The following is a 27,123-nucleotide window of genomic DNA, read 5'->3' on the forward strand; positions in this document are numbered from 1 at the left end:
TGGATTTTTCCTTTGTTCTTGCATACACTGAGACTTGTGTGTCTGAGTGGTCCAGCCAGCTCCGTCATCTGAGACAAGGGATACAAGACACCAGTGGTCATGTCCTTGGTATGTTTTTGGGACCCTTTGTGGGCTGCAATGAGCTGATTTTGGACTCACCTGTTATTCCTTGTAGAAGGGGGTGCTTTTGGGGATCTTTTGCCTCTTGTTTTCCTTCACCCCTCATAAATCTTGGGCAAAATCCCTGAAGTTCACAGATCTCCTGTTCTCCTCCTCTTGAGTATTTACTGGCTCCAGTCCTGTTCTTTGTCTTCCTGACACCTTGTATTTGGGCCAGCTTGCTCTGTCTTCATTTGGCTGAAGCTACATCTGGTGCTCTGTAGCATTTAATGCATACCTTGACTTTTAACCTTGTTCCTGGTGTTGCCTGCTACTGCAGCCATGCAGGTATATTTCCTCCATCCATGCTTCAGACTAAGCTTGGTCTTTGGTCTCGCTGTTACTCTCCTGCAGTGCATTCCCTTTCTCCTCCACTCCCTGAGTGGTCCTGCTGTGCTCAGCAGAGGGGATGGCAGCAGCAAATTCACTGATGGACCAGCGAAACCTCTTGCATCAGCAGAGCAAAGTGCTTGTGGTGTCGCTGAGATGTGTTAGCAGTGGCTTGATGAAGGCTTTGTGAAAAAGCATCATCCTCTCCACTGCCAGCTCCCAGTAAGGAGCTGGTCCTGCTGGTTCACTGCAGGTAAGAAGTGATTGATGGGACCATGGGGACCCTGGAGGGTGAGTGACGCAGCTGCAGCTTGCTCTACTGTCTATCTGTGACTCTGAGGTTTCTCAGATACAACCTGTAGCCAGGGGATCGCTGTCTTGGCTACCCATCATGGTTTTGAGCTACTGTAGGCACCATGAGGCATGACCAGTGTGGTTCCTGAGTGCATGCCATGGTTGGGAGCCTGCAGAAACTGGTGGTCTGTTCCAGGATGCTTCAGCCTCTGCCACTCCTTAAAAGGCAGCGGTATGAGCTCCTTGGGCGCTGGTGTCTCCTTACAGTCAAGCTTGGCTGCTGGCATCTCCCCCCTGCACCCCTGGCTGCCTCTCCATCCCAGGGAGGCATCTTGTTTGATGGGGAAGGAGGCAACTCCAGCTGTAGGGTTTTTCTCTCAACAGTGCCACACCAGAGCCTGAAGAAAGGGCTGGAGATGCAGAAATCTGCAGAGATGCTTTTGGATGCCCTTGCTGCATTTAAAAGGTTTCAAGGACTCTTAGCAGCCCTGTTGTGCCCTGACGCTCCAGGGCAGAGCTTTTTCTGGGGGATACTCTGCCTCCTCTGTGGCCACAGGTGGGAAAGCAGAGGCTTCTTGGGTCCACACAGCTGGGGGTGAAGGCACAGGAGAGCCTCCCAATGTATTGTGGGTTGTTTTTCTCAAGAAACTCTGGCAGTGGGCAAATGGCCTGGCAGCCAGTGCTGCTTTATCTGCGGGCTTGCAGCCTTACAGTGAAATCCTGCCCAAGCAGCCTGGCTCCATCTCGGGGCATCCCTGCTGAGTACTAAGAGGTGTGAGACCAGTGTGCATTGCACCAGGTCCCCAGAGACAGTCACAGACCAGAAACAGCAGGACTGCTCTGAAGCTGAGCTTTGTCCAAGTGCTTTAGCTAAGCAGCTCTCAATCCTCCCTCAGGCAATTGCATCCCTTTTCATCCAGCCCTGACCATCCTAGTGACCCTCTGCTAGACTCTCTTCTTGTACTTGGGGTCCAAAACTGGACATAGTGTCCAGATGTGGCCTCACCAGTGCCAAATAAAGGGAAATAACCACTTCCTTTGATCTGGCTACACTCATATGATAACTTCGGTTGGAAGGGAGCTTGGGAGGTCTCTAGTCCACTCTCCTGCTCCAAGCAGTGTTAGCATTGTCTGAAATCAAGAAGGGCTTTTTTGTGGAGAGCAGCACTGCCCTAAGCCCAGCTACATTTTTTTCCTCCTTTTCATAGCATTAGCAGGAGAAACTGGACACCGGGGATAGAGGGCTCAAATTCACGGCAACCTGAGGGCAATGCCTCCAGCTCCCTATGGGGGGCCCTCATGTGGTGGAGGAGGTCCAACAAGAAAGATGTAGAAGCGGGGTGCAGGATGCAGAGCTGTAGCAAAGACCCAGCCCGCAGGTTGACATCGGGTCAGTGGATGGCCCTGATCTTCTCAAATGGGGCAGATCCAAGCAGGTCCTGGGTCGGTTTTGGACCCATGGTGTCTCATTTCAGGATTCTCACAGGAAGTATATGACTCTGGGTCTGGCTGGTGCATTGCATCCTTTGTGATGCAAGCTGATCAGGAGCTTCCCAGATAATTTGAACTGAATCTCTCTTAAAGGGTATTTCAGTGCTACCTTTGCCATCCAGTAACTGAAGTGTGTTGTTTGGGAATGGGGCAGGTGGGAGCAGTGGGGCAGTGGGGCTAGATGTGACTGGGATCCCTATTCATGAGGATGCTAATCCCCGGGACTGAAAAGGGCTTGAGAAACCTGATGTGGCTTTGAGGTTAACCCTGTCGGGAGCATGAAGGTTGACCAGAGACCTTTGTCTGTAGCATTTCCTAATCCACTTGTCCCAGCAATCTCTCATGTCCTCCCGGATGCTTCTGTCCTTTTCCTTCCTGCAAGTGAAACAGCTCTGTCATTCATCACCTGATCTCTAGTCCCTTGCTAAGCCTTCCATTATCACTGAGCTGTTTTAACGTGCTGCAGGCTGTGATAATGAGGGAAGGAAATTTGGTTTATAATTGGATTAGCAGTGCTGGTAACATGCTCTTGCCTGGTGGTGAGCCAGCTTGGGGCTGTGCTTACTCCTGGACAGGGCTTTACTGGCCAAAAGGTGTAGTCTTGCAGGAGGAAGGCATTCAAGACGGGTGAAATACTGATGTAGGGCAGATTTTGAGATTGACCTCCTTGGAAGCTGGGCTGTGTTTGCTGAAACTGTGTCATAGTCCCTAACATCTCCCACCTGCTGGAAATGAAGCACTTTGATCAGCATTAAGCTTGACATCTACCTCACCACCCACCCCAGCATAAGCCAGCAAGGCTCTCTGACACCTCAGAAGCTGGAGAGCATTGCCAGTAACTAATCCTTGTGGGACTGGGTAAAGCCCTCAGATGTGTGTAGGGTGTGATCCATCATCCATTCCTGCCCCTCTGGCCTGGAGAAATTCCCTAGTGATTAGTTAAAAACCTCAGTCCTAGAAGTGATGCCTAATTTGCTTGAATATCACAGAATGTAACAGAGTGCCCTGTGTTCTGTCTCAAACCACAGTGATCTGCAGAAGGATCAAATAACCCAGCAGCTCAGTTGCCAAAGTTTACAGCAAAGGAGAGAAATTTATTCCTGATCCCTGCAGGCTACCAGCAAAACGTGAAGTGTAGCACATACATAGCACACACATGCATGTGGTATACAAGTGGCTCAGCTGAATGCCTCCTTTCAGATCTTTTCATAAAGACCAGCATATTTGACACGAGAGGCGTGTTTCAGCTTCTAACTCAGAGACCACCCTTGCTCAGTCCCTTTGGTACGCTTCCCCAGCATGGTCTCAAACCAGCTATTTGCTCCTGGTACCCTGTTTGAAAATTGACCCAAAACATCCATGCCTCCACCTTATTTTCAGTCTATGCTTGTGAGCACTTCTTTCCTTTGCCTTGCACAATTTTGGAGGCGTATCTCCAAAAGAGCATACTTGGGCAGATCTTCTGGGTGAGATCTTCCCAGTGCCTCGCTAGTGATGTGGCTGTGTCCCTCCCAAAAAGGCATCCCAGGTATGACAACTCCACATCCCCAGCCCTGCACTGCTTGCTATTAACATTAGTGGGGTCATCCCAAGACTGGGGTGGAGAAACAGTGCGAGAAGCATCTCTTTGCTCAGAGACACCCATTTTAATACAACCCATAATTTACTTTATTAGCTGGTTCTTCCTCTGCTTTATCCATACCCATTACTTCCAGCTTTAGGAAGTGGTGCATGCTGGGTGCAAATCAAAATCTTTCCTTAAATCTAAGTAGCCTAAATATGCTGTATCACCTTGTCTAAGTTAACTACCACAGAAAAATCATTACATTACACTGGGACAATGTGATAAATTCTGTTTCCATTTGCCTTCCTATCTTGAAGCTGTGTTTCCTTCAAAAAAGACTCTGAAAGGTATGAAAGTCTAGATATATTTTAATCCTGCTTTTCCCTTTTCTGAATGTGGGAGGCTTATCTGCTGCATTTGTTTGCTATTTGAGCCATATCCAGGTTATCCTAAATCTGGTCCTTCCTTCACAGTGAGATGACCTTGCTCTTTTTCTCCCGGATCTCATGCAGAACCTCTGGGCTGACCCTCATCTCATGCATTCAAAGCATGTTGTCATCTAGCAGTCATGCATCAGGCATTCTCTATCCTTCACATCTTGATCAGCTTAATGACCTGCACAGCTACAAGTCTTTCTTTTAATTTCCAGGATAAATGTACAGATGATGAATTTCCCCCCATTAAATGGCAGCACACAAGTCCTGACCTGTGCCTGCATGCGACTGACGGGCTCTTTGCCCATGTGTGTCCTCTGTCACTGTTCCTGTACAGGGTAGTCTTGCTGTGCATGTACAGTGCACTGTGATTTACTGTCCATATGCAGTGTTACACCTTCTCTGTTGCATGCACAGCACATCCTGATTTACTGCACGCATTAACGGTTACCACTCTGCAAATTCATACCATGTCTTGTTTTAGTGTGCTTTCTCTGTGCACAGTGTGTCCTGATTTACGGGGAAGGCTCAAGATCATCTCTTTGCCTCTATGCAGAGCACTTTAAGTAATTTCTCATGCATGCCACTGCCCCTCTCCAAGGGGAACAGTGCCTGATTTCCCCCTTGTGCATGCAGCAGTCTTGTGTTTACTGCATGTGCAATGGGGTGGGCACTCCATGTGGCACAGTGTGGTCTCCGTGTGCTCATAATATCCTGCTTTATTGCATGTGCATCAGCTGCTTTCCCATGCAGGTGCCTTGCGGGGCCTGGATAGGCACATTGCAGTGGTGCTTTCTGCATGTGTGCAAGGCACCAGCATCATGTTTTGACATCTGAGCAACCCCCAACTCTGGCAGGTAATTTATGGTAAAGATAGCAGGTTCTGTGTTGCTCCTAAATCCCTTTTCCTTCTGCACACAAAGACTGTGTGAGCCTCCTCTGCCCCCATCTGCTCAGCCCCTCTTGTAACTGTATCTTACAAGGGCTGAGATGCAGCCTGGCACTACCATCCTGGGCTGTCCTAGCTCATGTCCTGCTATGGAAACCATGGGCTGTGTGGTGACTAGGTGTTAAAGTCCTGCCAGACAGAGGTAATGGAGGGTGTCTCTGGCAGGCAGGAAGACCCAGTGTCCCACCAAATGTCATTTAAGCCAGAGTCCTAGGTGCTACCCAGCTTGCAGCTCCAGTAACTGAGGTCTTCTCAGGGGATGTTTATGGCATCCCAGTGACTTTCTCTATTGACCTGTTGGCTTGGGAGAGCAAAAGGGGAAAACTGGGATACCAGAGACCCCAGAAATCCTTCAGAGGGCAAAAGAGACCATACAGTCCAGAGAAGAGTGTTGTCACTTGAAGAAGGTGCACAATGTGCCCATCCAGGCCTACACCAAGAAAGGTGAGGAAGGCATGATCCACAGCCATGGCCTACAGCAGCCTGTGATGGAAGCACAGGAGAGGAAGGGTCTCCCATCCCTTGCCCTGGGAAAGTCTCCAGCCCTATTTGTGATGCTGGTGACCAGAGCATGCAGGGAGAGCTGCCAGCTGGGGCTGGAAAGGAGGAGGTACAAACTGAGACTTCTCCAGTTTGTCATAGGGAATGTGGTTTCTGGTTTTCCTTTTTTCCATAGAGGAGCTGAGCTAAAAAACATCTTGCCCTCTTCCGCTGTGACTTGTAGCTGAGCTCCCAGACACCATGGGCTGGGGGAAGTGCTCTAGGTGGGACCAAGAAGGACTGGAGAGTGCATCACCTATGTGGTGAGGGCACTTGCCCTTGCATTTATTTAACTTCCATTCAGTCCCAAAGGAAGCAGCAGCACATCATACACCACAGCAGGCAAGAGAGCAAGCACAGGGATGTTGCCCAGTGCCCTCTGCATGGCAGACTCTGCACTGCCCCACTCAGCTGAGGGTCCTTCTGAAAGTCCAACCATCATTCAGGGTGACCTCAAGCTTTGTGGCTCTGGCATTGTTGGCCCCACAGACAATGGCAGCAGCTGCTCCCACTATCATCACGGTGATAATCGTCCCTGCTGGGCTGGTCCTGCTCAGGGCCATTAGCAGCAAGATCCTTCTTTTATCATTGTACATCTCATTCCCATTTTGGCAGCTGCAGTAAACGTCTGTCTGTTAGCAAGGCTGAACCATCAGGACACAAGGTCCAGTCACCTGGTGGCGGGTGATGATTTCAACACATTTGCAGGTTGGTTGGGGTGTGGAGCAGAAGCAGCTCTCTCCTGCGGCTTGATGCAGGGATGGGATGGGGTCTTTCATGGTGATGCCAGGGGAGGGGGGCAGGGCATCCCTCCATCATGCCCTGGTGCTCTGCTATCCATTCAGCAGCGCAGCTGGTCTGTCCATAGCCTCTGTATGTGCTGGGATGGGGGGAGCAGGGAGAGATGTTTCCCCCCTCTCTCGATGGTGGAGGTGATGCTTATTTCCATTTAGATGGAGGAACTTCAATCTCAGCTTGACGTCTCCTCACCATGATGCCACTCAAGACCCAAATTTCCAGTTTTCTTCCCCCTACAATGCCAGATGGTCTCTGCTGGCTTGGGAACTGAAACACATTAGAGATGCTGCAGCCTGGCAGAGGTGGACATTGGGATGTATAAACACAGGTGATTATCTTCCTGTAGCTTCACGAGGCAGCTGGCACATATGGCTTCTCTGCACCCAAATCTGCTCCACTGCCCGTGGCCCAAAGCGCTCCCGTTGTCTCTCACTAGCTCCGTTCCCTACCCCTGTCCAGGGACAGGAGATTAAACCCAAAATCCAGAGTTGCTCCCCGTGATACAGGATCTGGATCACTTTGGGGGCAGAGGATGGTCACACAAAGAAAAGTCACCCAAATTACCATGACAATGAGGAGAACCAGCTATTTCCGTCTTCCAGTGGGAAAAATACAAGTGGAAATCCAGCAAGGGAGTGAGGTTGTCGTCCTTGTTTGCTGGCTACATCAAGGACATGTCCACCTGCCCACAGAGAAGTGGACACAGGGAAAGCTCAGGATCCTCACCGTGATCTCCTCCACCATGTACTTAGCGTGTCTATTCCTGTAGGAATAAAAACCCACCACATTTTTTCTCAGCTAAAAGTGTGACAGCTTGTGGAAAAGCAGCTGAAAAGGGTTGGTGCAGGGAGCCACAGCCTGGTGGATGATGACCAAGGCCTCCGATTTGAAGGTTGGGGCAGCTGTCTGCTTTGAGGAAAGGAGGCCGGTGTAACTAAACCGAGAGGTAGGGGGGGCCACCGGCAGGTCCCCTCCAGCCAGCTGGGGCCGGGCCTGGAGCCGGAGGGAGGCCCGGGGAGCCGGAGGGAGGCCCGTAGCCTCGGAAGCGGCAAAGGCAGGCACGCACAGTGCATCTGAAGGGCAGCCTGGGGAGGACACCCAGAAACCCCCATGAGCGCCGCTTTACGGGCCCAGGCCGCAGGCAGCCGGCCCGGGGGACTGCCGGGGAGCCCGAAGCGGGTTCGGACGGAGGAGGCCCGGGGGCCTCCGGGCAGCCCCGGCTGCAGCTGGAGCGCCGCTGCCCCCTGTCGGGCGCGCGTGGGCAGGAGGAAAGGGGCCTGGGCCCGGGCCGTGCAGCGCGGGCTGCCGGGGCGGCGGTGCGGTAAGGGGCCGGGAGGGGGCGCCGCCATGTCGGAGACGGCAGCAGGAGGGATGATGGCGGCGGCGGCGATGGCGGAGGCGCGGCTGCGGCGGAAGCAGCTGCTGAGCGCGGAGGAGGGGGAGCTGTTCGAGTTGGCGCAGGCGGCGGGTAGCGGACTGGACCCAGAGGTGTTCCGGTGAGTGGCGGGGGCGACCGCCGATGGCGACCGCCGGTGGCCCCGGTGCCGGTACCTCCGCTGACGGGTGTCCCCGCAGGGTGCTGCTGGACCTGCTGCGCATGAACGTGGCGCCGCTCGCCGTCTTCCAGGTACTAAAGTCCATGTGCGCTGGGCAGCGGCTGCTGCCGGGACTCGAGGGCGGCGCCCCTGCGGCGCCGGTGCCGCTTCCCGCCGACACCCGAGGTAGGCGGCGGGCAGCGGCGGGCAGAGGGCGGCGGGCTGGCGGCGGGCCCTAATCCCCGTGTTCTCCCTGCGCAGAGTCCCCCGAGGACGGCCGGGCGCCCGTGCGGCCCGCCTCGGCTCTGCGGCCGCCGCGGGTCATGGGCCGCCCGCCGCCCCCACGGGGCCTGCCCGCGGCCTGCCCGCCGCTCCCCCATGGCCCCCCCGCGCCTCCCGCCGGCCGCGCCGCTCGCCCCGCCGCGGGGAGGGGGCCGCGGGCCGGGCGGCTGGGCCCGAGGAGCGGCCCGGCCGGCCCCCGGGGGGCCCGCTCGGTGTGAGCCACGGGGCCGGGCCCGGCGGGGCTTTGCACGGGGCCCTGCGCAGGGGGAGCCCCGCCACACCCGGGCCTGGGCCGCCGCACCCCCTCCCTGCTGCCCGCACCCGTTTTTTCCGGATTTTTATTATTTTCAGGCAGCGTAGGGGGCCGGGCGCGCAGGAGCCGGGCGGAATGCCGGGGGGGAGGTTGCTGCAGTCCCTTGGGCTGGGTCTGGCAGCCTCCTGCCTCTGCCCTACCAGCCCTTGACAAAAAGAGCCCTTCGTACACAGCATCATGCAGTGGTGCTTTGCTTGTATCTAACTGAAAAAAGTTCCTGGTACATAAGGAATCCCTGGAAAAGGTGAGGAGCTGCGATGCTTCCTCTGCTGTGTCCCGGTGCAGTTTTTGTCGCTTGTCCGGGGGTTTGCACGCCCGGTGGATGGTATGTAGGTGGTTGAAATGGGAAGCTGCGTGGGTTTGTTGGCTAAAATAGCAGTTGCTTTTGAATGTAATTATTTTCCATTATTGCTCTAATCTTGTGGACAGTAACGAATGTAGACCTGGAGTTGTGGCATATATATATATATATATAAAAAACTTTATTCCAAACCACTTCTAATAAAACTTTTGCTTACTCCTTAAACTTACTGAATGGACTTTTGGCTGATAGGTAGCTCACAACTTCTGTGGATTACTTCCAAAACATTTTAAAAGAGGTAGCTAGAATAAGTCCACTGTCACTAAGCTTGAAGTTACCGTGAAACGCTCTTATTTCTTTTGTGCTCAGAAATATAGTAGAAAGGGGCAGTGGCCAAAACAGCAAGGTTTTGTGATTGTTGTCTGTGGTGCCAAGAACAAAATTGCATGCTGAAAGCTCAGCTTGCTGCATGCCCTCAGCACTCCTGTACCAGTAACATGGGTGTGCTTGTTCACACAGCGGGAGCCTAGAAATGGATGAGGTCAAGTTGGTTTGTATTGTCATGTCCTGTTCTCCTTCCCTTTCTCTGTTTCAGGGTGAAAACTCTTGTTGTAGCTGATGGGTCTCTGTTGACCATGATGAGTTTAGAGGCAAAACTTTGAAAAGTGATTGTCAGCAAGAACTGTGCTGAGAACACAGAGAATGGGTCAAGAAAGGCAAGCTTTGCAGTTTAGGTAACCAGAGCAGGGTTGGAGGGGAAAGTGAAGTTTTCCTGTCATGATAGTGTAGTACCGCTTAGTCTAGCCTCACTGCTGAGGCTGCCTTGGTGGTACAGGGTGTTCATTGTCATGGCTGTGGTTGCACATCTGGTGGTAAGTGCTATACAAAGTAAAGTTGAAAGGCAAGATTCATGTGACCAGCTATAAGCAGTCAATTTTAGGGTAAGGGTGATGATGCCACAACCCAAGGCACCTTCACAGTAGCAGAGGCTGCTGCTTCTGGTGTAGATTCCCACATGGCAGGTGGGTGAGATTCACTTCATTGAGCAACTGAGCATGGCTGCACAGGAACTCTGAGGAAGTTTGCTAAAGTCCAAATGGGAATTGGAGTTCATGAATAAAGTGGCCAGGACTCCATGGGCTTCACCATGAACAGGTTCCCCTTTCTCAAGAGATGCTGCTGATTAAGAATTTCCTGCAGAGAAGTTGGTTGTGGTACAGAGAACAGCCTCACATGTGATTGAGAAGTGACTCTAAATATGCACAGGGGAAAAAGAAGACACCGGCTGACTAGTTTTTCCTGAGCAAAATGAGAGAGGTATGGCACTTGAATATTTCAAGTAAGAAGCAGCATGCTATTCGGTACCACGTTGAAACATCTCCAAAAAAAGCAGTGATTTTGAACAAAAGATGCTGTCAAATTTTTCTCTCTTCTTCTCCTCCTTCATTGGTGCTTCAGGTGTGATGAGCCGCTCAAACTATGAAGGAACTTTGGTAAGGTTTTTGTTCTTGTCTGTCTGTTAATCTGGAGTAGCTTTTGTTCTGTCATGTATGCTGTTTGTGTGGTATTTCCTGTAAAAATGAGATTTATATCTTTTCCCCTAGCACTGGGCCACTGCCATGAGTTAGTTTTAGCTAGCAGTAGGCCAGCCCAGGTTTGAAATGGTCAGATGGCAACTTGTTTGTTAATCAGCATTAAATTTCCCAAGAGGAAAAGCCAGAAACCCTAAGGCAGAGTTGATATTCCCTTAACCATTGCCTCCTACCACCCTGAGGTGCTGCAAGCACCTTAGAGAGGCTGTGTGTTTACAGGAATTAGTATCTGTCTCCAGAGCTTAATTTCATTGTTAATTTCACCCTGCATCAATTGGGGTGCTTACTCTACATCTTTAGCAGAGCATATCCTGGTCTGAGATGGTGCCCAAGTCAGATTGCAGTCCTAGTATGTCTGGCCAGATTTTTCTCTCCGTGGTTTCGCTTTAAAATCCACATGTTCATATCCTCAAGTGCACTGGAACAAGCCCTCAGAACCAGTGTAGTGAAGTTCAAAGAAAGATGGCATTACCTCTGCGCTGCTCATGGTAAATATTCAGTGTTTGGCCTTCAGTGTCTCCCATTGCTGCTTTATTTCACAATGGTAGAATATGTCTTCATCTTGCCCATCAAGCCACAGTTCACTGCTGATGTGTAAAACATTGAATGCTGAGCTTGGATTTGCTGTCTTTGCAAGCTGGTGTTCAGTAATGGTGCCGAAGGGGCACTTTGGCTTCCTTTCTGTCATCACCCTCGGTCCTGACCAAATTCTGATGAGCAGCACTTGCACATCTTGCCAGAAGGTTGTCTTCCCCAACTGTGTCAGTTTTTTTTTATTTTTCCGGAAGCTTGTGTTTAATTTGAGCCATAACTCACTTTGAATGAAAACTTCTCTTTTTAGTTTCTGTCAGCACAAGTGACTTTGCTGGCAGCCAGCACCCACTGACATCAGCTAATTGCTTTGTGAATAAAGTCACCACTGAAAAACTAACTTTCTCAGAAAATTCTTTGAGCAGAACTTAAGCTCAGCAGTGGCTTGTCATGACCGTAGTCCTGTGTCTTCATTTCTGTGAAGAAGTGCTGGTAAGATCTCATTGAGAAGACCACATATTTTGTGCAGCTCTCTTTCTTGAGGGTATGTTTCTGTAGCCTCTCGGTTGGAAGGCACATGTCTGTGCTTGCCGTGATTTAGTCAAAGCAGGGGCTATCTTAGCTCAGTGCCCAGCCTGACCCAAGATGGGCATCGAGTGCAAGTGAACAAGCTTCTGCAGCTTTAATTGCAGCTTTATGCAAATTTTGGCTAGCTTATGTCAGACTCAGTGGTGCTGTATAGACACTTGGAGCAATGTGCCTGGAATGTCTGACAAAGATGAATGGGACTCCTGGTTGAAGGTCATGAAAACAAACAGGTGTCCTGAGAGATTTCTCAGTTCATGGAAATTGGTAATGATCTAAAGCAGGACCGGGCCATCGGTGCCAGCCTTGTTTGTGTTTTACCAGGCCACCTTAGGCTTAATAAGGGTTTGAATTTTATAGCTGAAGACAGGAGCCTGTTTTACTGTAGCTCTTGGGGGAAAGCGTGTTGCTGAAGTAAATATCCCATTAAAATCAGCATACCTTCAGCAGAGTGATTTTCTCTCCTTAAATTGAAGAAGTGGCCAGCTAGCTGAAATTGAAGAGAAGTTGCTCCTCATTTCACTGAGCTGTCTCATTCTGGGCATAGTCCAAGTCTATTTTTCAGGAGTGGAGTTAAGTGTTAATAGGGTGGCTGGGCACGTCCTCTGGGCTGGATCTGTTCTGCAGGAGCATTTGGCTTGCCTTGCCTCCTTTACCTTTAGGAGCTGCTTTGAGGAAGGGGCACTGAAGCTGTATCTGCTGTTGGCCCTGGTGTCTCTTCTTGGAAGATGCTGCTTCTGTTTAAGAAGATGATGGTGCGGCTTCCGTGCAGGACCAGGTGTTTGGAGATGGGAGATGCCTCCTCTGCGTAGCTGGGACTCTCCTTGGGCTAATACAAAGAACAGTGATTGTCCTTTATAAGCTTGCCAAGCTACTTTGCACGGTGTCCTTCAGCTCTGTGTATCTGCTCTTTCTCCCATGCTTCCTCCTTTGTCAGAAGACAAACAAGTGGCTGAATTAATCCACATCTCACTGAAGATTAGCCAGGGCTGCTCTGCTCAAGTTTTATCAGTAACAATGAGATACTAGCTTAGGCTTCTCAGCCCATCATGGTGCAGGGAGGTTTTTAAAGCAGCTAAAAAAAGACGGTTACAGCATTTCTGAACAAAACTACTGGTGGGTGGTGGTGGTGGAGTGGAATGCCCCTGGTAGTTACTTCAGTTTCTGTACAGCTAAAGCAACCGGGAGTCTAATATGAATGACTTCATCTTGCATTTCCCCATATAATATAGCTATGCTATTCTGCATGGAGCTGTGTTTGCTGGTAACTGAATTCATGATAGCTGGCTCCATATTACTGTGTTTGAGTATCGGAACATCCATCTGGCATATTCAGCTGGGTACAGCTTCATGCAAGCTACATTTGAAATGGTTCTTCAACAGCTGTTGTTTTGGAACGGAAAGAGCTGATTTTAAAGATAAAGGATATCCAGGTGATTTCTTGCTGTACATGCAGGGAGGAGGCGTGCAACCCCGCTAGGGCAGTTTTGGCCTAGACTAGCTACGTGCAGTTTACCTTTGTGTAGCTAAACATGCTGTTTTATTACGGGTTATTTCCATGCTTTCTGTTCCCATCAGCCAGCCCTCAAACCTGGTGGTTTCCCTACAGTTTTCTACCTCTCTATTGACATGCATATGTCAATGCCCTGCTCTTTTTTTTCTTTTTCTCTAGACTGATGAATATTCTTTGATGCTTTTCTCACTCTTTGGACTCCGGCTCTTTTTTTCCACATTCCCCACTTCCCCAACCCAAGTGTCTTCCGTAAAGTTACTTCCCAAAGCTTTGCCCTAGCTAATTCCTCATACTAAATGCGTTCCCAGCATAAGTTCCACTTTCAAAATCCTGTCTCCATTGTGGACCTCTAGCTTGATCTATGGATTTTAAGGCTGAAAGGAAACATTGCAGCCTCCTGTTGTGCATAGCAGGGGTCAGAATGCTTTCCTACCCTATGAAACTGTCACGCTCAGGTGCCTGTTGGAAAAGCCACTGAGCCCACCACCAGCCACGGGCTCAGTGAAGGGTTTACAGGGTGTGTTCTTCTCTGTGTGGAAAAAAACCCGCTTTTGAGAGTTCCAGGTCCTTTTCTGCCCCACATTTTTAACTTTGTTCCTGTGTAGATGTTTAGATATGATCAAGGTCCCAGTTCTAAGTGTTGCTCTTCAGTTAATTCCCTAAATATCCCTCTGTCCAGCTTGCTGCCAGCTTTGTCCTCCCTATGTGTTCCCCTTGCCATCCCTGTTTATCCCTTTTTTGTACTTCTTGTTTCTTGCACTTTCTCTGTGTATTATGTCTTCGGCGGTGGTCAGCCTTTTGGGGTGACAGCTATTGCTGCAAGGGCCCATGGTGACTGACATCCCTCATGGGTACTGCTGGCTGGTGCTGCTAGCTGCTTTGCATTCCTCTTTCTACTCATCCCTGCATTTACTCAGCCTTGCATTATCTCAGGGTTCAACTTTATCTGGGATTTTTAACACAGACTTCTGATTTAAGGAGATAAAGTAGCTGACAAGGATAATGCATCGCCTAAGGACTTCTCTTAAATGTATTTAATCTGGGTTTTATACATCATGCAGTGAATTCTTCTGTTGGTTATACTGGCTATTATGCTTTAATTGTAGATAAAATATATCCATGGGATGTAACTGATAGCAATGTGTTCTTAATCGTGCCATGCACCTGTAGATGTTGTACTTGGACACTTCGTGGTCTGTATGTCTTCCATGAAACAAACCAAAATCTGTAGAATGATCTGTAGGTGACTTACGGGACTAATCAAAGGACTAATACAGTCCTGATCATTATTTTCTTACTTAGTTGCTTCACTTGTACTCTATTTTTCAGTGTGTCATCAATATCACTCCAATAAGTGGATTTCCTAAATTCCTTAAAGAGCCACTAGATCACCTTCAAGATCTTCATCCTACATGCCCTTTTGAATTAGATGCCTTTATTATTGTTTTGTGAAATGATGGACTTTGTAATTAAATGGGGCAAGAAGTTTTATGTTCAGAGTATCCCTGATGTGGAGTTGTTGCTTTCCCTCTCCTTTCCCCCTAGTCTGCCATTCCAGAACATATTTTTTTTTTATTGTAACTTTTCTGTATTGTAGGCATTTCTTTAGTCTATAAGCACCTGAACAGCTTCAGTTTATAGACCTTGTTCATCTTGTGGTACAGAAATTACGGTGAAGTATTTTGTGGATTGCAGGTGCTAATGTCAGGTATTTTACAACTGATTAAAATAATGATCAGTTGTACTATACTTTCTTGAATGGTTGACAGTCCCTTGGTTGAAAGTTCCAGCTTCTTTCCTCTCCTGGGAGGTCATCATAAATTTTGATACTCTTAAAATACAGGTGATGGGTAGTGAAATAGTCTTTTCTACTTCAGCAGAAACAGCAGATAAATAGCTTTTATTTCTTTTTCCTTGTCCCAGGAATAACTTGCAAAAAGTCTAGCTTGGAATGCTTAAGACCCGACATGGGCCTAGTCCCAAGAGGTGGCTTCATTTTTCCCAGGAAAATATATTTTGCTCTGGGTAACGTACTTTGAAAACTGAAGTCTAGACAAACTTCTCATTCAAAAGGTAGACTCCATAAAATGAAGAAAAAGCTGTATCAGATGTTGTGATGCAGCCTGCACTACTGTCTTTTTGAGAAGGAATCTGTTAAAGATTTCCTCCCATCTGAGTAACTTTTGAATTGGGAAAAAAATGCATTATGAGAGGCACAAGCTTCTTCCGTACTCATATTTTTAAGTGTCCTATGTTCTTTGCAGTGCTTCTCATATGGTGGGAGCCTGTTGCAAACTTGCCAAATGGTTAGCTTTGAGTTTGTGGCTTTGCCCATTGGAGAAGCTGGCAGCTTTTGAACAGGCCACAGTTCAAGAGAAAATACTGTGTGCCGATGTATTCCCTGAAGGTATTGGGATCCCTTCAGTAGCATGAGTGGTTCTGTGTAATGTTTTTATATGTGCTGTAGGTGTGATGGACATAAATGGGCAAGATAATGTGGATGGTTAGCTAAAACCAGGACTCGGGTGGCACTGGGAGTGCTGTCAAGGTGAGCAGGTAGCAGAGAGGACTGGCAATCTCTGGCCAGTGTCAGTATCTCTCCTGTCAGCTTCCCCCACGGAAGGTTTGCAGGTTGACCCTAGGTTTCCACTCTGCTGGGTATTTGAGGTAAATACTGCACTGGCAAAACTTTTTTTTTTTTTTAGTATGTTTTTTCAGGCTGTTTTTAAAGCTTTTTTTTCTTTTGCATGCTGTGTGAGGGCAAGAACTGACAGAAAGAAAAGGGATTTAGAGGAATGCTGTAAGTACCAGAGTTGTCATGTGTGGCTTTGTGGCAAAGTGATGAGATGTGATTTCATGAGTGACAACTAATTCATTATTCTGCCCCAAGCAACCAAAGAAATGCTCAAAAAAATCTTATAAATTCAGACTGTATAGTGCTGTCTGAGAAAAATGGGGGACCTCTTCTCCATCTTGTCTTTCTGTAATCTGTGTGTCAGAGAAGGGGAGGAAATCAGACTATCCCAAATGTGAAAACTAGTAAATTAAGGAGCAACTATAAACGTGTGAGGATTTGTAGGGAAAAGGCTGGTGCATTTCATGTTGGTCAGTAGATGGGAGAGCAGCTCTTGTGGTTGTGCTGAGCAGCCTTGAGGGTAGCCACCTCTCAAATGAGCAGGAGAGGTGGATGAAAACCTTGTCTTTGCTAAATCAGACACTTAATGGGTGTTTAAGTTGGCAGCCTCACAAGGTAACATAGGTACTGGAGTAAGGGAGAATCCATCCATCGTGTGGATGAGAATTAAGTATTACTTCAGGGAGTTGCGTTGGAAAAGGACTGTCAGATTGATGAGACTAATGCAGACCTCTGCTCTGGGAGGGGGGAACTGCTCTCTACCTTAATCTACCTTCAGACATCTCATTTAGAGGCTTCTTACCTGATGTGTTAAAACATAGTGTTTGAGCACTTAAGGAGGCTTGTCAGTATCTTGAATAGGGACTTTGTTAATGTAGGCTTGCTTTTGTAGTGATACCTAGTAATGCAGCTGAATACCTAACATATTACAAAGAAACAGCCTTGCTGGAGAAGAGAGGAACGTACAAGTTCTGTGCAGGTAATTTGTGGGCCTGTGTAGGTGTCCACTTATTTTATGTTCTCTTCTTTCTCCAAATCCTTCTTTTCAGGTAAGTGTTTGCAAGAGAAAACGTGCTTAAATAATGACCACCTACTCAGTGCGTACTTAAGGCCTTAGTTAACTACTTTGGAAAGTGCATGTGAAAACTACTTATTTTTCCCCTCTTCCTCTGTTTCAAAACAATCCAGCTGAATTGTTTTGATACATATTTTGCCAGTCTTACCTGTCTGCTTTACTCTGTCTTCTCAGGGAGGCTGTTGGGTCAGGAGAGAGCCCAGTGTGTGTATTAGCTGTTAAGGATATGGCAGCAGCTTTGAAGATCCAAGAACCTGCTGGTTTGTTGCAGAAGAGGACTGCTTGTGATATTTATGTAGGGATGTGAGCAAGACTCTGCAAGGCAGACCTGGCAGTCTGGCGAAGGATTCAGAATAATGAGTCACAGTCATACTGGGAGTGCTTTGGGGAGTGAAGTCTAGCTGTGTCTGAGATTTTTCTGTGGTCAGGAGGTGGTGAGATTTGAAGTGAGTCCCATCACTGTGCATGCTTCTGGTGATTGGGCAAATGGTGTCTCTAGTCCTGTAGGTAACATAGTGACTGCAAAAGGGAGGGACTTACGCTCTTAGAAGTTTAGTTTTTATTCACACCTAAAATTGAGTCTGTGCTTGTCTAGAAAGGGCAGCTGGTTTTCTGTGCCTCATGTAAGGCCTGCTGTGAGACAGAAACAGGAGCAGGATTTTGGAGAATTTAAAAGTCCTCTCTTGGTTGCTCTAGCCCCTAGTGACTGCCATTATGCAGTACAGGAGATATTTTGAGATTGTTGTAGCCTTGATATCCCTGACTGTGTTACAAGTAAATGTACCAATAGCAGTTTGTTGTTTTTTTTTTTTATGAGTGGAAAGAAGATCTGTAGTCCCTATTACTGCTCAGAGATGGGAAGGGATCTTCTGAGGAAAGCAGTAGGGTGAGTACAGAGGAGCCTGAACGGGAACAGCTTTAGATTTCCACTTCTGAAAGCACGTTTGGGGTTGGGACTTTTTTCCTGAATTTGATGGGTCTTCACTTGCCTCCTGCTTGGCACGAGCAGGTGCTTCTCCCTCCCTCTGCTCTTTGAAGCTTTGTCTTCCTGCCCTGTGCCACCGTGCAGACTCCTGCCTCAGTATCTGGTGGCAGTCCTCTCCTAGAGGTATCTGTAGCTTTTTGGCCTTGGGTTTTTTCAGAGATGATCAGCATTAATGTTGTCCAGACTGATCACAGTGGGTGCTGCTGGTTTTAGTGGGGGGAGCTAGCAGGCAGAGGGCATGCTTCTGCCACTGCTTGAATGCATATACCATTCTTCTCAAACTATGTCTGGCTCTCGAGGAGATAAACATGTAGCTGCTTCTTTTGGAGTCAGCTTTTGGTGGGGGGAGGTATTTGATAAGGCTCTCTTTTTGGCTTGTCTCTTGTATTTGTAGCTATTTGGGTTGCAGTTGTTTTATGACAGCCAAACACATCCAAGATAGGAACATCTTGTGTAACCAAAGAAAATATCAGTGGAATAGTTTTGTTCATCGTAGTGCTTGAATTACAGAGAGTTTGTGGTTGTTCAACTTCTTTTGTGCTTTACATTGAATCTGTTATCTCTGATAGTGCTTTAGGTGACGGAAGCCTAGGAACCATGCCTGTCCTCTGCACTTCATGAGCTGTTCTTGACTGGTTCGTGGATCAGGACAGGATGCTTCCAAAAATATAGTTGTTTCTTATGCTATTTAACTGGTTTGGTTTACTGTGATTTTGAGGCTAAGAGGATGTCAGAGCACAGCTTCTCTTCAATAAAGTGATTATTTCTCAGCAAGTTGTTGCAACTAGGTCAGAAGATCAAGGGTGTGACTCCCAGTAGTGCTTAACATTAGAGTTGTTTTGTGTGTGCACATGGTTAGAGTTGTTGTACACAGATTGAGAACCCGTACTCTTACCGGATAGATGCATGTGAGAAAGGGGGGGGCATTCACCTATAGGGATGTCCTGGATTGCTAAAAGCATCATGGTAAACTATAATGCTTTTTGTTCCTGCCAATTTTTCTTTCAAATACTGTGACATCATATATTGCCTTTGTGCAATTAGTTTGTTTTCATGGACAATACTTGCATTAGTGAAACTGCTTCAAGTGCTTGAGCTGCAAAGACTGCAGGGCTGGTTGGCTGGCTTGGGATAATAACTGCTGGTAGATCACTAGTGTGGTTTACAATAATAGACTTTTTCAAGAGCACCTGACTTGGTTGGGATAAGTGAATGTATTTCTTCTGCCACCCTAGTCTGTCAAACTTCACAGATATGAAGGGGCCACATACTCTTTATTAGGAAATTCTGAGGTTATCTTTCTGGTGCTGGCTAGTGTTAACTTGTGGTATTCTCAATTGAGTGCTGTTCTCAGACAGCTGCTCCAAGGAGACAGGGTGGTTTGATAAGTAAAACAGACGTATCTCCAGTCTCTGGAGTCAATAGCACAAGTGATCCAAGATTATGATTTCCAGACCATGCCCACGGAGACTCCAGTGTGTGGAGTATGGTATTCTGGAAGTTGCTTTGATAGTGATTGCTAAAATGTCGCTCTTCATTTTAATTGCATGCACATAACTGCAGCTCACTATATTACTGTGGTTTGTTTCCTCCTTGCTGTTAATTTTTTATGATGTTTCTTGGAGCTTGCTATCTTAGTAAAAGGTGTGATATTTTTTCCTCATGCTGCCTTTATCGTTTTTCCTAATGTGAGTCCTACTTCTCATCTGAAGTAGTTCTCTGCAGTGCTAGGAAAGCCGGTCTCCTTCACTTATCCCCTCCTGTCACTTGTCTGCAGTACACCTTAGCCTGTCACTCTCTCCTTTGGCTGAATCCAGCAGGATAGGCTACGTGCCCCTTGTCTCTTTCAGCTTCCACCTTTCTACCCATTGCTTCTCTCTGCTGTTGCATTGCATTTTAGAGATGGCCAGTTGTGCCGATGGAAGACTTAACTCATCTTCTGAACACAGTGAGAAAATCTGTGAGTAGGTCCTGTATAGGAGCCTGAGCTCCTGGAAATACTAGAAAATGACAGGAAATTCAAACTTGATGAGCAGGTCACAGAAGTGACATGAAGAGAAGGATTTCTGATCTGGTAATGTGATTGCAGGCTTCAGAAACCGGTGGACAGTGGCACGTCAATTCGCTTATCGCAGCCCTGAGACATTAGATGCTCTTAATGTTCTTCTTGAAGTGCTGTTTGCAGAGCTGGTGTTCCTGTGCCAAATGAAAGCAAGCATGTAAAGAACGAAGTGGCTGGTTGCTTTGTAGATAGAACCTGATGAAAATTAAGAATGCTCCTACTGCAGCCTGGTTTGGTGATGCCTGTTGAGCTGAATTCACAAATTTGCTTTCTGTGCTGGGTGCTGAATACATTTGCAACATCTAATACAGTTTTGCCTTTTGCATGATTTCTGAAGGAGTGCTTGCAGTTTAAATGCTGTGTAGTGACATGTAGGGTGTTGGGACTTGAAAATTAATGTATGCATTTTGTTTATTCAGGTAGAAATAAAACCAGTTCTGCTGTCAGTGGCACCCAGGTTGTAGCAGAAAGGACCAGCCGGGAAGGATCTGCCCAGAGGACGCCTCGGCAACCAAGTGCAAGCCGGCTGCAGAAAGCAGGAGCTTCTGGAAAGAACAGTGGAGGAGGCAACAGTACCTAAATAAAGCCTTGGAACCAATGTCAAGCATCAAAATACAATGTATATAAGCCATGCTTGTTAAAACTGCTTTTGTTGTATTAACCTGGCAAACATGTTTTGTAATACATGAAACAGCTGTTGTTCCTTATTTCTTAAACTTCCTTTGGCAATGCAGACTACTAGGGATTGATTACCTGTAGGCACGTGGGACAAAGACAGAGATGTGAAGCCTAGAAAAACATGGAATAGTGCTCAAGTTCTAGAGAAGTCATGACACATCTTGCAAGCCAGTGCTTCTTGCTGCCTCTTTCCCTAAAAGCCATTTTGATACAGTCATGCTAGCTGTAGCAGCAGAAGGTCTGCTGGGTTGAATGACAAGCTGAATAATGCTGATGTAGGCCATATATTGGTATTCTTGAGCCCTGCTGTGATGGTAGCTTGCACTGGAAATCTGATTGTCTGGTGGGGTATGTTCTTGTGCTTTGACTGGGGTTGCCCTGTTCCCTTCCTGTGCACACTTACATGGGTTTTAGCATCTTAATCTGAAAACCCGTTTGACCTGTTACATGGCGGAATCACAACATGTAGTCCTTCCAGTGATGCTAATGTGATTATTCATTTATAAAGTGTTACAAAACACTTTGCCTAATGTGCCAGGTTAAATGAGATTATTCTCTCCCTCATCTGGCATTGTTTCATCACTTGGTGTTAGCTACTTGCATGTATCTTAAGGAAGTGGATTTGTTAGAACTTAAGTATTGCCATTTATAATTCCAGAGCATATCCAGGGAGCGGCTGTGCCTGCTGTGGCCTTGGTAGCTCAGGGGCTGTTAGTGAAACCATTTCCCTGATTAAGAGAAAGTGCCTCCATTCTTTGTGGGGGATGGATGGTCATTCCTAAACTCCAGGAGATCTACTGAACCTAGTTCAACAGGTGCTCAGATCTCTTCCTGACCAAGAGAAAAAATGCTGGAGAGTACAATATGCTTTTGCACAAGTTTTTATGCAGAATATTAATAATGGTCAGATAATCCTACCTTACAGATTCCTCTTGAACAATATATCAGGCTAATTAAAAAGATTAGCCTACTTTTCCGCAACCCTGGCTCGGCCTGAGCTTTTGGTACTTAAGGAAGATGGTGTGTTCACAGCACATGGCAGTCTGAAGAGACTACTCCAGTGTGGGCTCTCCATGGACACCAGTTCGTTCATGGAGTACCTGCTTGCCCTGGCAGGTGTCCCAGTGGATCTCTGCTGCAGCGTGGTCCTCTCCACAGCCTGCAGGGGACAACCTGCTCCATCATGGTATCCTCCACGGACTGCAGGGGAATCTGCTTCAGTGCCAGGAGTATCTCCTGCCACTTTCTGCTCTGCCCTTGGTGTTAGCAGGATTGTTTCTTGTGTATTTCTTTTCCTCACTCTGGATGGTGTTTTGTCCTTTCTTAAATATATTCTTACAGAGTTGCCACCAGCTTTGTTGATTGCTCAGCTGAGGCCACCCCTGTAGCGTACATGCCCGCCCCCAGCCTTGCTGTGTAAACCCAATGTACTCATCTGTAGACATCAGAAGTTTTACGGGGGGGGGGGGGAGTTAGAAATGGGAACAAAGTAGCTCATGGCTTGCACTAATGCACCTTGTAGCTGTGCTGTAGGAAAGGTATTAAAATGAGATAGCTTATTAACTTGTTTGTTTTGTTTGCAAGGCCTGGGTATCTCCTGTTCTGATCTTCTAAGAAAGTGCACCTATTCTCCCCGCCCTGAAAAAACTCTCCCCAAAGCACAAACTGGAGCATACCAGCTGGGAAGCTCTAACTTGAGTTTGCTAGTGAAAAAGAGCAACTGAAGGGCCGCTTTTTCTCTTGGAAGTGGTCTTTGTCCCTAGAACAGGGTGAGCAGACTTGAGTTGCAACTGAAACCTCTGTTCAGTATATTGACCCTCCTTGAGAATAAAAGTACCTAACAAACATGGGTTTTGCCTGCACGTTCACTGCATCCTCTTTAACCAGTTCTATACTTGCATTTCTTTATCCCTCTGCAGCTTGGGATACCTCCTATGTTGTACCTAACCACCTGGCTCCAGGCCCCCACTGCATCCTCCTGAGCTCTAACGTATGCTCCTCAACCTCCAGATCAGTGCTACTTCTCTCCTGATGTCTGGTTTCCCTGGGCAGGCTGTCCTGGTCTTCTTTCCCAAGTACCTAGCTGTATAAAGTGCTCAGTGCATGCTTTTGTATCCTGGTCCTTCAAAACAACTGCAGCAGGTGAGGCACTCCTGGAGCTGGTGTTGCTTTTGAACTTTTGCAGCACCTTGGTCTAAGGGGTTCTCTGCTGTGCCCTTCTGCCCGACTTTGGCTGCTTTCTGTGGCGTGACAGCTGGCTGGGTGGATGATGTATGAATTGTGGAGGTAGTTTTCCTTGCCTTCAGGAAGCGTTCCGGTGTGGTCTCCCAGAGTGACCCTGCCACCTCACAGAGGAGGTAGGCCAGGATGGGTGGACTACAGGATGAATGGAAAATTGGTTGAGCTGCGACAGAAAGTGCAGCTAAAGGATGCAGAAGGTGCTCCTGTGGTGTTGCAGCGAGGCGCAGCAGCTGGGGCATGGCTGAGCTGCAGCACCTTGGGGCAGTCCACCATGGCACCTCAACCTCAGGGTTCCAGGGTACGAAGGGCCGAGGCAGTGCCAGCCCTGGCAAGGCGCGGGGCTGTGAATCCTCTGAAGCTGGTGCAAGGGGCACTCTGGAAGGGACAGGACAGGATGTGGAGTGGGATGGGAGGTGTCAGGATCAGCTAGGGCTGGCATGGAGAGGAGCAAGAGAGGCCAGGGCTGGTAGGGGCAGGGGCTAACGCTGGTCTTTCCTGCCTGGTTCACTCCCAAAACTGCTGCAGTGAGGGGAGAGGGAGCGATCAGATTGAGGCTTTGTGCAGAAAGAAGTGGTGTGTTGGGAAAAGCACACACTTCCTGTTGGAAGGGCTTCTGTGGGGTGGCTCTTGCAGGACGTCCTCCATGGGTGCATCTCGGGGCTAGTGGATGCACGCAGGCTTCCCCCCAGGGCTGGGGTGCAGGCAGCCGCCCCATCCTGGCTCTATGAGACAGCATTAGGTTATGTGATTAAAGGCTCATCTCTGTGAATGAAGAGGAGCAGAGGGACAAGAGGTGGAGGAACCCTGGGAACCTCCACAGTGCCAGGGATCCCCTGACCTGGCTGCTCCCAGGGCTGTCCGGGGGCTAGGAGGTCGCACCCATCATGATGATCCATGGGTGGCTCTCCTGATCACCTCTTGGACTGGGAGGGTGACTGCTTAGGGGTGAGGGACACATTACAGGGCACAAGGAAGAACATTTTGAATTGTACAAGACTTATTATGGGATGTTCAGGGGGAGGAACCAAACATGGGGAAAAGGAGGGATCAAGGTTCTTTGGGGGAGCCACAAATGTGGGAAAACAGAGGGATATGAAAGGAGCTGTATATCATCTCACTACCCATCTACCATTTTGGGGTGTATGTGTCTCCCGGAGATACACGGTCAGCCCTTGTGCTGGCTGAAGCTGGAGCCGTGGCAGCCTTGGCTGCGTTGGCTGCTGGATTGGGCAGCACCTGGCAGAACATCCCAGAGGTGTTACACAAAGGATATTGGTGCAGGCTCGCAGGCATGAAGAACTGTTAACAGTGTCTGCAGCTGGTGGCATACGTTGGGTCTAATGATAAACGTTTATTATAGGAAAAAAAATAAAAAAGGGACAAAGTGGGAGGAAGGGAAACCTCTCCCCAGAGGCTAGTTGGCATGAAAAGCACTGAGTTCCCAGATGAGCAGCAGACTTGGTCTCTCCTCCAGTGCAGCAAGCTATGATGTATTTTGTGTGTTTTGCTTGATCCCATTTGTGATGCTATTCAGGTGCTTAATCAGGTGTATGTGTTGCACACTGACTAGTCACTGACTTTCTGTTCAAAGCTGGTTTTTGACAATTCTTCACTGCCTAAATGGGCACCATTGGTTGTAGTGTGCAGTGAAGTTTGTCCTTTGAATATGAGCAAAAACCTGCAAAAGAAGGAGCAGGGAAAGCATGGGGGGAGACTAGAGGGTGAAGCTCTCCCAGGGGACCAACCCCCAGGCTGAGGGATTCAGGCAGGACCCCTGTTGGAACATCTCCAAATGCAGGCACGGAGGGCAAGTACAAATGCCTCTAAACAGGCAGGGGTAGAAGTGTGGCAGTGAGTGGTAGAGTGGAAGTCTTCTGGGCCCATAACTCAGAGGTCTATGGCTCTAAAACCATCCTCTGCTAATCGGCAATAGGTTTTTCCATCCTCTGGCTTGGGTTTTTTTGTTGTTTGTTTTGGCTTGCTTCCACGCATGCCCTAGCTTGCATGGCCCGGGCGAGAGCCCTGCGGGTTCCTGCACGATCACTGTCCAGCGCTGGGCGAGGTGAAAGGGAGGGCCGGGCCGGGGAAACCAAGCCAACTAGCTCACATTCAAAAAGATAAAAAAATCCAAAACGGAAAGGAAAACACATGTGGCCCGTACGGGGATCGAACCCGCGACCTTGGCGTTATTAGCACCACGCTCTAACCGACTGAGCTAACCGGCCAATCTGACAAGTGTTTTTCGGCGCCGGCCCAACTCTCCTGCCATCCCTGTGCGGCAGCTAGTAGCCGCCCCCGTCGCTGGGAAAAATGACAATAAATAAAAATTGCCTAGCAGAGGATAGTTTCGATCCATCGACCTCTGGGTTATGGGCCCAGCACGCTCCCGCTGCGCCACTCTGCTGCTGTAAGTGGATAGTTTCATCCCATCTTCCGCACGTTAGCCGTGGGGGCTGCTCCCACGGGAGGCTCTGTCCACCCCCCATTTCTGGGGGATGCTGCAATGGGGGCGTCCTGCAGGACTGGGTGAGCAGTGATGGTACATTCGTCCTAGCAGCACGCACATCTCATGCCAGGTGATGTTAACAGCTCTGCTGTCCCCCTAGACTGGGTGGCTATGAGTGAAGGCACCGCAGTGTGTGGCTGTCCCGTCTGCTGTGAGAGCTCTGACCTTCTCCCGGGGACTGGAGATGAAGTCCCCCACCTGAAAGCTGGAAAAGCCCACCTAGAATCTTCTATTATTCAGCCTGCCTGGCAGGAGCTGCCATTGACCTGTTGGATACAACTGCCTATACATAACATTTTGGAAAAACAGGCATGTATCCTGTAGTGAATATAAAAGAATGAAGGTGGGTGGGGGTTTTTGCACAAGTTTCTTACAAATTTGGGGGCCTGGTTTGCAAAACTGCTGGCAGTTGGGAGTCTTAAATATATTTGGAAAAAAGCAAAGAACATAAAGCCTTGGACCTGGGCTATGCAGCACATTACATACCTCACATCTACATCAAATAGCATCAGTGTCTTCACACCAGCTCTATAGGAGCAAGAGTCAGGCACAAAAGGAGGACACTGTCAGCCACTCATTTTGGAGAAGCTGAGGCTGTCACCCACGTGCTTACCCAGCACAGAGCCTGTCTGGCCTTGTGGTGCGTTTCTGGCAATGACTGCCTGCCTTCCTCTCTCCACTCCCATGTCCCAGTTCCAATGGGTGCAAGGGGGTGGAGTGGGCCTCCTGGGAATTAGTGTTATGCCACATTGGTGGTATACCGTTTTTTTGGCTAAGCCCTTTCCTTTTCTTGTGTCCTGGGATGACAGTCCCCAGGAGTTGCTGACCCTGTCAAGGTGTTCCTGTCTTGTAGCGCATCTCTGCTTCAGGCATCTTGTTAGATTTTATCAACAGACTCAACTGCTAGCATCCAGTCAGTGTGCTGATGCCAAAATCAGGCCTGTCACAAGTCACAGCTCTGTCCCCTGGTCCTGCCTGCTTAAGCCACCTGGGTGTGCAGGACCTGCTAGGGCACTGGGATAAGAAACAGCAACACACCATCTCACAAATGCTTTGCCTTGATCTCCCAAAGAGGTCATCCAAGCACCCAACAAGGGCTCATGAGAGGTACTAGCTAACCTAGCTCATGGGGCCCTTGCTGCCTGGTGAGAGTTTGTAGCTCACCCTACGGCGGTACTGAGGTGTGTACTGAGGCTGTGCTCAGAGAAAGGGACCTCTCATGTTTGAGCCATGTCCAAGTCTGAGAACTGGGCTACGGCAGAAGGTGCAGATGGCATGTAAGGGCATGCTATTTGACCTTGAAGACAGTCAAGTAGTGGAACAGGTCATGCAGGGAGGTTGTGCAACCTCTGTCCTTGGAAGTTTTCAAGACCCAGCTGTATGAAGCCCAGAATAATGTGGGCTGACCTCAAAAGCTGACCCTGCTTTGGGGATGAGGTGGGACTAGAGAGCTTCTAGGGTGCCCCCACTCATCTCAGGGTTGGTCTCAAGAGCTGTGTCCATATGCTCTGCTCACCTGTGGCATCTAAGGCAAAACTAGCCTTAGAAGTTATCAATTTATATGCAGAAAGTTAGGAGTGATTAGTCCAGTATCAGCACCCTGTAAAGTCCACAATTTCTGGAGGACTGTATTTGACACTAAAATCTCAAAAAAATAATTACTGTTGACTTATGAAGCTTGTTTCAAATCGCCACCTCAGTAATATTGATATTAACATTGACATTGACAT

At 48.4% G+C, this 27,123-nt stretch overlaps 1 protein-coding gene across 8 annotated transcripts; it reads left to right on the forward strand.

The window, feature by feature from the left end:
• Positions 1–47: 47 nt before the first annotated feature.
• On the forward strand, positions 48–20,659 carry LOC308067782 (mitotic-spindle organizing protein 2B-like). 8 transcript variants are annotated; one of them, XM_080397180.1, is made up of 7 exons: positions 48–8,055; positions 8,135–8,280; positions 8,356–8,933; positions 9,586–10,307; positions 10,449–10,483; positions 10,883–12,476; positions 20,388–20,600. In XM_080397180.1, the coding sequence occupies exons 1-3, from the start codon at positions 7,670–7,672 to the stop codon at positions 8,592–8,594; spliced, it is 771 nt and encodes a 256-aa protein (XP_080253306.1). In that variant the 5' UTR covers positions 48–7,669; the 3' UTR covers positions 8,595–8,933; positions 9,586–10,307; positions 10,449–10,483; positions 10,883–12,476; positions 20,388–20,600. The 8 variants fall into 8 exon arrangements, with proteins under 8 accessions (XP_080253306.1, XP_080253308.1, XP_080253310.1 ...); XM_080397182.1 differs by lacking the exon at positions 10,883–12,476; XM_080397184.1 differs by lacking the exon at positions 10,883–12,476 and having other exon boundaries at positions 20,392–20,600.
• Positions 20,660–27,123: the final 6,464 nt, after the last annotated feature.

This window comes from Falco punctatus, assembly GCF_963210335.1.
Source record: "Falco punctatus genome assembly, chromosome: 7".
Lineage (NCBI taxonomy): Eukaryota > Metazoa > Chordata > Aves > Falconiformes > Falconidae > Falco > Falco punctatus.